This window comes from Cavia porcellus, unplaced genomic scaffold, assembly GCF_034190915.1.
Source record: "Cavia porcellus strain 051 isolate PalLab524CR breed Dunkin Hartley unplaced genomic scaffold, mCavPor4.1 scaffold_40, whole genome shotgun sequence".
NCBI classification, from domain to species: Eukaryota; Metazoa; Chordata; class Mammalia; order Rodentia; family Caviidae; genus Cavia; species Cavia porcellus.
In genome coordinates, this window is record NW_026947523.1 from 630,755 (window position 1) to 642,064 (window position 11,310).

At 62.0% G+C, this 11,310-nt stretch overlaps 1 protein-coding gene across 4 annotated transcripts; it reads right to left on the reverse strand.

Moving 5' to 3' along the window:
* Nucleotides 1–2,576: 2,576 nt before the first annotated feature.
* Nucleotides 2,577–9,596, reverse strand: Trabd (TraB domain containing). Of its 4 annotated transcripts, none has more exons than XM_063243876.1 (10): nucleotides 9,480–9,596; nucleotides 5,936–6,139; nucleotides 5,771–5,849; nucleotides 5,330–5,496; nucleotides 5,020–5,160; nucleotides 4,454–4,564; nucleotides 4,219–4,358; nucleotides 3,899–4,071; nucleotides 3,699–3,810; nucleotides 2,577–3,560 (listed from the first exon to the last, which is right to left on the reverse strand). In XM_063243876.1, exons 2-10 carry the CDS (start codon nucleotides 6,104–6,106, stop codon nucleotides 3,383–3,385), a joined length of 1,272 nt encoding a protein of 423 aa, XP_063099946.1. In that variant the 5' UTR covers nucleotides 6,107–6,139; nucleotides 9,480–9,596; the 3' UTR covers nucleotides 2,577–3,382. The 4 variants fall into 4 exon arrangements, with proteins under 4 accessions (XP_063099946.1, XP_003461620.1, XP_023421328.2 ...); XM_003461572.5 differs by having other exon boundaries at nucleotides 6,077–6,139; nucleotides 9,480–9,592; XM_023565560.2 differs by lacking the exon at nucleotides 9,480–9,596 and adding an exon at nucleotides 9,228–9,464.
* Nucleotides 9,597–11,310: the final 1,714 nt, after the last annotated feature.

Sequence of the window (11,310 nt, forward strand, 5' to 3'; positions counted from 1 at the left end):
ATCCCTCCCTGCCACTGTAGGGTGCGGGGGAGGCAGGTGAGTGGAGCCCTGCACAGCATACACAGCAGGAGTGCATGCACAATAGCCCCATCCTGCTGACACCCCCCCCCCCCCCCCCCCGCCTGTCTAGGATCCCCACCTCGACTGCCATGGGCCACAGCCTCAGGTTCCAGCAACCTCCTTTGTAACTGTCCTGGGAATCTGGAGTGCCCCCCTCCCCCCCCGACTTCCCAGGCCAAGCTCTCCCAACCCATTGCCCAGTCCTGGGTCCAGTCTGGCTCAGCTTCATCCATGCTGGGGAATCTGATGGGACTGGGCTGTTGAGGGTCTGTGAATGCTAGACTGGCCAGGCTCACAGCCTTGAAGCCTGAGGGGGACACAGCACAGAAAGGCAATGGCCTCCCTGGCCCTGGTAGCTTTCCTCCAACCACACAGGAGTAGCTCGGCCTCCTCAGTACTGCCTGAGAGCTGGCCCACCCTTCTGGCGGGCTTGAGAGTTCAGGGTGAGAAGTCCTACTGCTTAAGCAACACAGGGATCAGTGTAGGCAAGGAGGCTCTGCTGTGGCCTTTTGAGGGTGGCCTGGCTGCAGCTACTGTCTACCCTGCGTGGGTAGTCACTATGGCCACAGTCCAGTGTGCTGGTCAGTGCAGCTGTGTGGTGTCGGTTCCTCTCCCCATGGCCCACGGCTTTCCCGATCAGAGATGCCAAGCTTGCCTCACCATCCAGGACCCCAGGGCCAGCCCTAGGGGAGCAGCTACCCTTCTTGGAGCAGTGGCCTGGCAGAGATATGGGGGCTGTTGAGGACTTGAGGACCCTGCTTTCCCTGCCCCTCTGCCAGTCCCTCCACTCCCAGTCCTAAGAAGCCTCTTGGCAAAGTGGGGAGGTGACAGAAGCTCCGGCCCTACCTGACTCTCCTGAGATCCTTTTGTGCTGACCCAAAACTGGGTGGTCAGACTGGGCCTCCTTGCTGACTCAGAAGCTGTCATGGCATGTGTCCCAGTGGTCCGCAGTCAGCATGGTCTGAGATGCCCCCAGCTGCAGAAGTGGTCACCTGTAGACATGGGCACCCATTTCATCTGTCGCCTACAGCAGGCCCATTTCTGCTTGATCGAGCCCTAGAGGCTCCTTTCCAGCCTGCCCAGTTTCCTGCTGGGATCGAAGTCACAGCCGCAGGACTAGGCTGTGCCCTGGACTCTTCCCACCTAGGTGTCCCCTGCCTGTCCTGACTCTGAGTCACGGTTTGTATTGCAGAGAACACAGCCAGGTGAGCAGTCAAGGGTTTGGGCCACTCAGGCACACACCCTCGCCATCAGCCATGTTCCCTTCAGTGCTTATTTGAAAAATGCGCACCTTAGAGTATTTCTGCTTACCAGAGTAATACCAATAAGACATTCAGAATCTTTAAGACCAAGGTGGAGATGCACATTGCCCAGGCCCCAGCTGCTGTCCACTGCAATGTGTGTGTTGCAGTCTGCTCTGATGCGCCCTGAGTGTCTATCCAGGGCTGAGTTCTCCTGATTTACTTACTTAGCTCTGGGAACTGACCCAGGGTGTCGTATGTACTAGGCCAGTGCTCACCACTGAATTACAGCCCCTCCTTTTAATTTCTGGTACCAGGGATTGAACTCATGACCTTGCACTTGCCAGTCAGGCACTTATGCCACTGAGCTAAATCCCCGGCCCAACAGCCCCTTTTTGAGACAGGGCCTTGTCTTGCACTTCCGGTCCTCCCACAAGGGCTCCTAGAGCCCCGGGATTGGGGGTGTGAACTGCCACATCTAAGCACCACTGTGCCCCAGCTGCAGTGACCTCATTCATTCCCTCAGAGGAGGGTGTGGTTTTGACCAAGCCCCCAGATGTGAGCAGGGCTCAGTGAACCTCCATGCCCTCAGGAGTGGAGTCTGGCCCCTGCCTTGGGCCCACTGTGAACCTTGCTTGCTGCGCTCAGTGCCCGGCAGTAGTCTGGGATGCCTTGCCTCTGGCCTTTCCTGTGTGGGCCCAGGATGTGTTGTCTCAGACACCCCAGTATCGACCTAGAAATGCTGGGCAGTGACCAGGCAAGCCCCCTGGCACAAAGATGTCTAGTTGGGGTGATGGGCTAGAGGACATAAAGCTAGGAGGCCAGACAGGCTGGACAGGGCTGTCGAGGGGCCCAGCCTGCAACCCTTATCCTCTTCACTGTGCCCAGCCAGACCTGGGGTTCCAGCCCTCAACCTGCGCCTGTGGAGAAAAGCCCTGATCAGGGCAGGCTTGGCAGCCCTGAATCCCCAGCCTACTTGCTGGCCACTTAGTTCCTGCACCAAGCCGATCCAGGCCATGGAGGCAGAGACCCAGCACTGGACAGATGGGGCAGACACATGGGCTCAAGCCTACCAGCACCCAACAGCATAAGGGCCTTCGGCTCCTGCCTGCCTTGCTGTCCCCACCATGCTCAGGCCGGCCTGTGAGGCAGGACCCCTGCTGGGTGTGAGTGCTTACCAGCCCAGCGCAGGATCCTTGCTGTCTGCTGAGGTGGGCACCCCAGGGCCCCTTGATTCACCTAAGCCCCATTTCCACACAGTGCACAAGCAGAAGCTTTCAAAAATTAGAATTTATTTTCATTTCTAAGGAACAAGTCCGTGAGTACAAGTTAGGGCTGCCCAGTGGCTTGCAGCCCAGCCCAGCTTTGCAGGGCTTCCCTGATTTGATTGACAGTCAGCACAGGGACAACTAGACGTGGTGGGGCCTGGACACGGTGGCTGGGGCAGAGTGCTGGGCAGAGGCCCAAGGGAAGCAGCATCCTGTTGGCTGCCTGGGCCCACAGCCCTGCTCCGCACATGCTCACTCAGGACAGACAGACATGAGACTCTCCTGACTCACTGGACTTAAGGCTTGTATTTCCTGACATTTGCTCCAGTTTGCTTTTTTTCTTTAAAGTTAAAATTACCTGAGTAAAAAATGTTTAAACATTTAAAAAAGCCCGAAACACAGTCTCTGTAGGCGGAGATGCAGCAGGTGCGCTGCAGCTGGTCTGGGGCAGCCACGGCTCCCCACCCACAGTGGAGAGCTGTGTGGCCCCAGCGCTCAGGCCTGGGACCGATGCCCGGGGCACACAAGGCACAGTGAGGTAGGGTGTGGCCAGGGCCCGGCCCACCATGGACAAGGCCAGCGTGCACCACAGCCCTCCCCAGCCCACTGCTCGGTGGCCCCCAGGCCCCTCCGGCGGGGAACAAGTGGGGCTGCTGGGAAGCCTGAGCCCAGACAGTTAAATAATCCTTTATTGGGTGGGCTGGGGGTGGGCAGGCGAGGCTTGACCTCGACCCCCATGGGGGGCGCTTGGGTGCTCCCAGGAAGGTTCCTGGGTGGCGCTGGCTCCAGAACAGCACCCCTAGGTGAGGCCTCCTATGGGCCTGGCCGGGCCATGGATGCCCTCTGCAGGCAGGACTGTGCCCCCGGCAGCAACAGCAGCAGGCTTGCGGTGCGGCGGCCCATCCAGTACAGGCTGTAGCCCAGCAGCCCGAAGAAGGCAGCCTTCACAGCCAGGCGGGACACACGGCCCGCAACAGACGGTGGGGGGACACTGGGGAGGGAGGACTGGGCTGGGCCGGGCTGGGGTGTGAGCCCTCCAGCCCCAGCCCACAGTGTGTGGGTTCCCAGGGCCCATCCTGCTAGGGGCAGGGGGAAAGGGGGGACTCCACGGGGGTAAAGGGGTGCTCACGTCATGATCTCCTGGATGTTGAGGTCCGTGCTCCAGTTCTTCTCAATACCGGGCACATGGCCCATGCCCACAACACCCACAACCACGGAGGGCACACATTTCCTGGGCTCAGCTGTGGGGGGGCAACGGTCAGCAGTGTGCTGCAAGAGCCACAGTGTCCATGGGAGCCTGCCACCACCGTCACTCAAGGTCAGCCTCACCCTCAGAGGCGCGGGGTAGCTCCAGGCGCCGTGCGGCCTGCCGCAGCATGTAGGTCAGATAGATGTCCCGCTCGGACACAATGGTGCGGTGCAGGTCGGGGAACTCGCCGATCATCTCCGCCATCATCTGCTCCAGCAGGTCCTTCTGCTTGCAGCGCTCCACGTCATCCTTGCTGTGGGCAGAGGCATACTGCCAGCCCCAAGAGACGGGTTGCTGGCAGGGTGGGTCCCGCAGCAGAGGGCTTGCGGCCACCGTGGGAGGGGTGAGGCCTCTTATGAATGGCTTGGCTGGGGCACACATGGGCCAGGGGCTGCCCTACCTGATGGGGTCTGACAGGAAGCACAGGCCCCAGGCCAGCTTGACCTTCTGCCAGAAGGACAGCGCGGCGATGGCCCTCTTGAAGGTGACAGGGATGGGGCGGTCACCCAGGTGGAACTTGCAGAAAGGCACCTTGCTGGCCTGGAGCAGAGGCCACGTTGGGCATAGCCCTGCAGCTCCTGCTGGCCCCTCCTGGGGTAAGGTCCTTGCCACCCCCAGTTGTGCCCAGCGCCTACCTCCTTGAAGGCCTCTCTGAACTCGCCACCAGGGGCCATGCCCAGCTGCTCAGTGATATGGGCTGACACCTTTAGCAGCAGCATCTGCATGAGCCCGGACATGAGTCCATTCTGTGGGAGAGAGCCAGATCAACTGCACCACGCATGTGTGAAGGTGGAAGGCGGCGCTCAGCCCCATCCCTAGGGTCCTCCCATACCAGGCCACACCATAGCCGATAGCCACTTCTGCGGCACATGTCCTTTTAGGAAAGCTTTCTTCATAGCATAGGCAGGGTGTCAAGTGGGGCACCTCACAGTGTCATGGGAACACGTGAGCCACAGGGCTGACCCCAGGCACACAGGGCGAGATCTGCAGCCATGTGGTAGGGCCAGGTGGCCAGGCTGTATCAAGACCCGATTCTAGTCCTGCCCTGGGGTCAGCAGCACCCGTCTCTCCTCCCTCACTGAGACCCACAGATCAGCCCTCCCTTCCCCTTCGGGCTGGGCTGAGTGCCCCTTGCAGGCTACCAGCCTGAACACAGCACATGGGGGACCCGGGCCCTGCCCCACACGCCCAGTGCACACACCTGCCGTACGGCCTGCTGCAGCTTTTCCAGGTTGACCTCCTTGGCCTCACGCAGCAGTGTCCTCTCATCCATCTTCAGCATGGATACTCGGTACTGGCAGAGCTCCACGACCACAACGTCGGGCTGCACCTCACGGATGGTCTGTAAGGCATGGTCATACGAGGGCTGGCCTGCTGCCCTGCGCTAACACCCTTGACTCAGCAAGCCACCGAGTTTAGGGCCAGGTTCTACAGGCATGAACAAAGTGCTCAATGCAGGGCAGGGGTCATAGGGCGGGAACAAGTGGGTGAGGTATGGCTTCAGCCCTCACCTTCACCACATCCCGCTTGCTGTCGTCACTGAAGTGGGCAGTGCCCACCACATACACCCTGCTGCCGTCCTCAGCCACCAGCTGGGTCACTGTGCGTGGCAGGTTGGGTTGCTCACGCCGCCGCTTCAGCTTCATTTCCAGGAGCAGGTTGAAGGCATCCACGTCAGCTGAAGGCACAATGGGCCATGCTGGGCTCTGGGGGTCCGACCCCCACAGCGCATGTCCCGGCAGGCTGCCCAGCTGCTATGTGGCTCAGGAGCCCAGGGCGGGGGACAGCAGGGACAAGGCGCTCAATGCTAAGTGTCCCTGTTGTGCTCAGTTCCAGCCAAGGTACTGGGCATGCAGTGAGGCCCCCCTGGCACCCATGGGCCAGTGCTGTCCATAGCACTCCATCTGTGGGTCCCATAAACCTCACACCCCAAGCTTCCATGGGAGACATACACAGGTTCTGGGCATCTCCAGAAAGCACCCTTGGCACCGCCTCTGAGGTCCCTGATGTCATGATGGTGTCCATGTCAGCCTGGGGCAGAAGAGAAGGGTCAGGTGGTGTGCACATGCCTGGGAGAGGCTGCTTATGAATTTCACCCTCCAGATTAGGTCCCCCACCTTCCCCTTGGAGGGGCTTCCTGCCGGGGTGCAGAAAACAGGGTGCAGCAAGTTCTTGGCAGAGAATGAGCCAGAGGGACCCGAGGAGGCCACAAGGTAGATGGTGTCCCCGTGGGAATGCCTGGCAGCCAACACCCTCACCTCCTGAGGTGGCTGCTCCTCCCCGTCCATGCTGGGTGGTGGCTTCTGAGAGGCCAGAAGAGCCTAGGAGACAGGACACAGTCCTCGCCTGGGGCCTGAGGCTGGGTGAAGGTTTCCTGAACGACCCTTGCTCTCTCTGCCCCAACTGCCAGAGGCGGCTGCTGAGGTCCATGTCCTGGGTGAGGCCTCATTTGCAAACCTGCAGCTTCTGTGGGCAGCCACATGACAGACAGGCAGCGCCCAACCTGTACCCCAGTGGCTGCTCACCACCCAAGGCTGAGGCCTCCGAGCAGGAGCCCCCCAACAGCATTAGCAGAGTCAGCCAGAAGAGGGTGGCACCCTGGAGGCCAGCTCATAGCAATGGGGCTCTTGCTGTGTCCTCACAGAGGACTCCCAGCTCTGGGGACACAGGCCCGGACGCTAGATGCACACAAAGGGTTGACTCCTGCTGACCAAAAGGACACAAATGCCCTGTCAGACCCATGCCTGATGCAGCTGAGGGTCCCACTGAGCTTTGGCCATGTGCCCTGTCCTGTTCAGTGCTCCCTGAACTTGCTGAGTGGGGCTCAAAGGTGTCCCATGCTTCTGGACAGATGCCACCTGTCAGAGTCATTGGACAACCCAACTTCGAACCATGAGCCCTGAGCCTAGAAGCCTAGGGAAGGTTGCAGGACCAGACTGTGGCTGGTTCCTTGACTGGTGCTCCACAGGGCACAGGAGGCTGGCTCTTGGGACAAGGGTGGTGCCTTGCTGAGTTTGGGCCTCAATCTGAGAAATCTTGCTGCTGGATGCTGTAACATTAGAGAACTAAAATACCCCAAATTGCCTTTGGCCATACTGAGGGTCTGTGTGCATCCAAGGGGACCCTCAGGAGGATCCAGGACCCAGGGTGCGGGAAGGGACCCTTGGCCTCACTTCCATCTCATCACTGCAGCACACATCTCACAACTTTCATAGCTCACAGGAAATGGGGAGCACAAGAGTGTGTGGTCGCTCAAGTCCCTTTTCCCTCCACATCTGGTGGCCCTGCTGCACACACAGACCCTGGCGCTCAGCAGTGTCTGCCAGGATGACAGCCACCTCCAGCTCCCCAGCCACAAAAAAGGAAAAAACTGCAACCTCTGGCCTGCAGCATCTCTGGGTATAAACAAGCGCCTGATGTGGCACCCTGGGGTCAGCAGGGAAGGGCAAGGCTGTTCTGAGCCCAGCTGGGCCCCCTGGAAGAGGAAGTGGTGTGGCAGGGTGCAGAGAGGAAGCAACTGGGCTGCAGGGTACAGGGAGGTCAGCAGAGAGCAAGCGCAGCAGCCGGCAGCCCCTGCCTGGCCTCCCAGCCCAGGTCTCAGGCTCTGCCCTCTCCATCCGGGCTTCCAGTCCCAGCCCACCCCACCTGGGTGTCATAAAGGCCAGCACGTCTGGGCAGCACCACAGGCTCCAGTACTCTGCCAGAACCAACAGACATTGGCTCCTTTGAATCTCATTCCCTTCCACAGATGAAACCAGCTGACACAAGCGGGAGGGAAGGTGGTGTGGCTGTGGGCCCTTCCCCTTTATGAACCAGGAAGCCAGAGGACGGTCAGCTGCGGTCCACCCGCAGACATATAGCCACAGCCCCACCAGGGATGGGGACAGCTTTCCAGCCCAGCTTCACCTAGTAAGCAAGCTGCACTTGCTGATGAACAGAGCAGGCTGCCAAAGCGAAGCAGAAAAAAACTTCTTAAAAAAACACCCTGTGCTGGAGGGTGGAGGCTGTGGCACAGTCAGCGAATGGGAGGAGACCACGTTGTCTCAGCCTGCCCTGCCCTGCCCTCCCACAGGCGCTCCAGGTCTGTGGTCCCGTTGATCCACTGGGCCAGCCCCCTCTTCTGCTTGCCCAGGGTGTGCCAGAGCCTGAGGAGGCAGCGAAGGCCCCAAGTTTGCCGTGGGGCAGGAATGCTCCTGTCTCTGGGTGCTGCGAATGGGGATGGGAAAAGCCTGCTGCGCTGTGAACACAGCTTGAGCCTCACTGGGGTCTGGCCACCCTAAAGCAGTGGGGGACCCTGTACCGCTCCCCCGTGTCTCACCAAGGGCAGTGCCTACAGGGAGAGGGGGAGGTGTAAAGGCTACCAAGGTCCCCGTGCGGGGAGCTGGCGCTGTCCCATTGTGTGCATCCACTGGGTACTCAGGAGGTTGCTGATCCTCCCCTCACTGCGTGGCACTTCCGCCTGGAGACCTGAGCCCAGTCTCCACCTCCCTGCCCCCACCTGTGCTTTCCAAACAGGCTCAAACCTTGGCACAGACCAGCAGACCCCCAGCTGCTGCCCTGCAGGGGAACGAATGCCTGTCCTCCTTTATAAAACCCGGCAACTAGTAGGCAGCTCCTGACTTCATCCCTGATTCTGACCCCAGCCACATGGTCAGTTCAGCTCCCAACCAGCTCTCCATGCTACATAGCACTGGGTCAGGCGCTGAACGCCACAGAGAGAGCCGTCTCCCTTGAGGCTGGCTGGCAACCCAAAGACATCTCTGCTGGCTGGGGCTTGGTCTATAACAGAGCTTCCACGAGGCTCCTAACAGCCCGGTCCAAGAGTGGACGGTATCTATTTCCAGCATGGACGCGGCTGTCCACACACGAAACAGGACACTGGCCCGCAGTGCACAGCCTCTGCTACCCGAAGCCACGCAACCCCTGCTCGGCCCCAGCAGTGCACCCTCCACCAGGTCCCTTACTAGGAACTGACCTACGTTTCTCTAAATTGGCACTCCGAAGTCTAATCCCAGGGCGGTGCACTTACAAGTGAAGACGCACCCCGCTATGGGATTCACGCCCCAAGAGTGCAGAGCGGCACGCAGGGGCTTCCGGGGAGCCAGGCAGCGCCCTCGGCAGCATCCAGACCCCGGGCCCGCAGCCTTCAGCAGGTGAGTCTCTGCGCCAGGCCTCCTGTCTTGGGCCACCATCCAGAGCTCAGCCGCCCGCCCCACGCCCCACGCCCCTCGCCCGGCCCTTCCAAAAGTTGCCTCCCCGCCCGGCCAGCTCCCGGCGTGGCCGAAACGCAGGCGCCCACAGGCGACCCCGGAAGCCCTCGTCGCCCGCGAGGAGCAGAGGCGCCGACCTCCTCACTCGGGGCTGGAGCCCGGGTCCGGGGAGCGCACGGCCGGGGGTGGGGGCACCCACCTGGGGACCGGGGGTGCCGGCCACAGCGCCCGTCCTGGCTTCTGCCGCGGGACCCGCCACGGGCGGCCACGCCCGGGAGAGGCGGCCAAACCCCGGCGGCCCGAGCCCCTCGGCCCGGGACACGCGCGTAAGCCCGCGTGCCCCGCGCTCCGCCCTGTCCTGCGACAGTGACAGCGCGCCGCGCCCGAGGCCGCGCGCCCCGGCTCGCAGCCCGCGCCCTGCCAGCCCGGCCCGACCTCCAGCGCGGCGTACCAGCGGCGCGGGGCGCTCCTGCCTCGGCTCGGCCTCAGCCGGCCTCCATGCGCGCGTCCCGCACGGGCCGGGGGCGGGGCTGCCGCGCGGCCTGCCGGGAGGCTCCCAGGGGCCCGCGCGCGCCCGCCCGCCCGCCCGCTGCGGTGGCGCTGGGTCCTAGCGGGCCGCGGCTGCTTGGCGGCCGCACTCGCAGGAACCCAGGCGGTCTGCTCGCTGACCGCGGGACTGGAGGGGCAGGATTGCAGGGGCCGCCCGGCAGGGCGGGATCGGGCGGCCTCCTGGCCCGGCCGTGCGCGAAGCCCCGTTCTCTGCTGCAGCCGGCCAGCTGCCCACTGAGCCTCCCGGCTCCCGGTCTCCTCCGCGGTCCCTAACCGCGGGGGGAAGGACCCCACCTCTGGCCTGGCGTCCTCGTACACCCTGCCCACTCCCTGCCCTATCTCTGGTCCGTTCTGCCCTCTGGCCAGGTTCCCACCGGGAGCTCGCTCACCGGGGCCACTGCCCTTAGCTGGGTGCGATCCCAACTCAGGGATGCTGGGGCGAGGAGGCGGCTCTGTCTTGGCTGCGGGGGAAGGCGCAGGGTCCCCTGGTCGGCACGTCTGTGGGAGGCACCTACTAGTCCTGCCTGCCTCTCCCTGGCGCCAGCGGGAAGAAGGTGGGAAGTGGGGTCGCTGCCAGGACTCACCTGGGAAGGTGGCTTGAGCTCCCGCTGCGACCTCGTACAGAAGCTGCGCTGGGCTGCGGGGCTAGGAGCACAGGGAGGAGAGTCGGGAGTCCTGGGGGGTGCTCAGCCATGCTGGCAAGGAAACAGACAGATCCTGGCTTGGCAGGACCTGGGCCTCCCCGGACTCAGGTTGCACAGCTCCAGCGGATCTCCACAGCTTCCCCAAGCGCACCGGTTTGGGGCAGGTTTGGTTCTGCCACGGTGGGCGGGCAAGAGATGGCCAGGAAGGACCGTGGGCATAAGCCTACAGCCGAGGCCGCGGTGGGGGACTAGCCAAGCTAAGGTGGGGCTTCTTGAGGTGGGCTTGCAGCAGAGAGGAGCCAGGAGGGTGAAGGGTTTGAGGCTCAGCCCGAGGGGTGAGGGAACCAACAGTTGTGTGTGTGTGTGTGTGTGTGTGTGTGTGTGTGTGTGTGTGGCAGTTCTGGGATGGAATCTAGGCCGTCCCACTGAGCTACATCCCCAGCCCTTTATTATTTTAAGATGGCACCTTGCTAAATCACTGAGCTGCCCAAGCTGGGCTTGAGCCCAAGCCTCCCACAGCCCCAGGATTACAGGTCTGTGCCACGGCATTCTTCAAGGCCTCTAGGACTTCTGGAAAGTTGGGGTAACTTATAGGGCCGTGGGGCCAGACCTCAGGTCCCTGGCACCAGCAATAACATCTGCTTCTCTAGGCTCCCTGCAAAAGGTTAGCTCTGTGCAGAGAGGGTCATGTGTTCACTCACAGCAGATTTCTTAGACAGGAACTAACATGTCTGTTCAGGCCACGCAGGCCAGGGATGGGCAGAACCCCTGGTCATGGGCCCACTGAGGCCTTCAAGGGGCTCCCTGGACACCTCCGCCCAGTCCCTCCTGTGTCTTCACAGCAGGAAGCAGGGCCCACAGGAGAGTGCAGGAGCCTGACCCGGGGGTACTGTCTGGAGCAGCAGGTTCCTTGATCCCATGGATACCTTCCCAGCTGGAGCAGGCTCCTGGAATGCGCAGCTGAGCTGGGGGATAGGTGCAGTGGACTGTGAAGCCAGGGTGGTTGGGGACAGCCTCACTTGGGTTTTGTACCGTGTGGAGTTGGTCTGTGGATGTGAGCTGAGGAGCGAGGGATTGTCCTGCACCTGG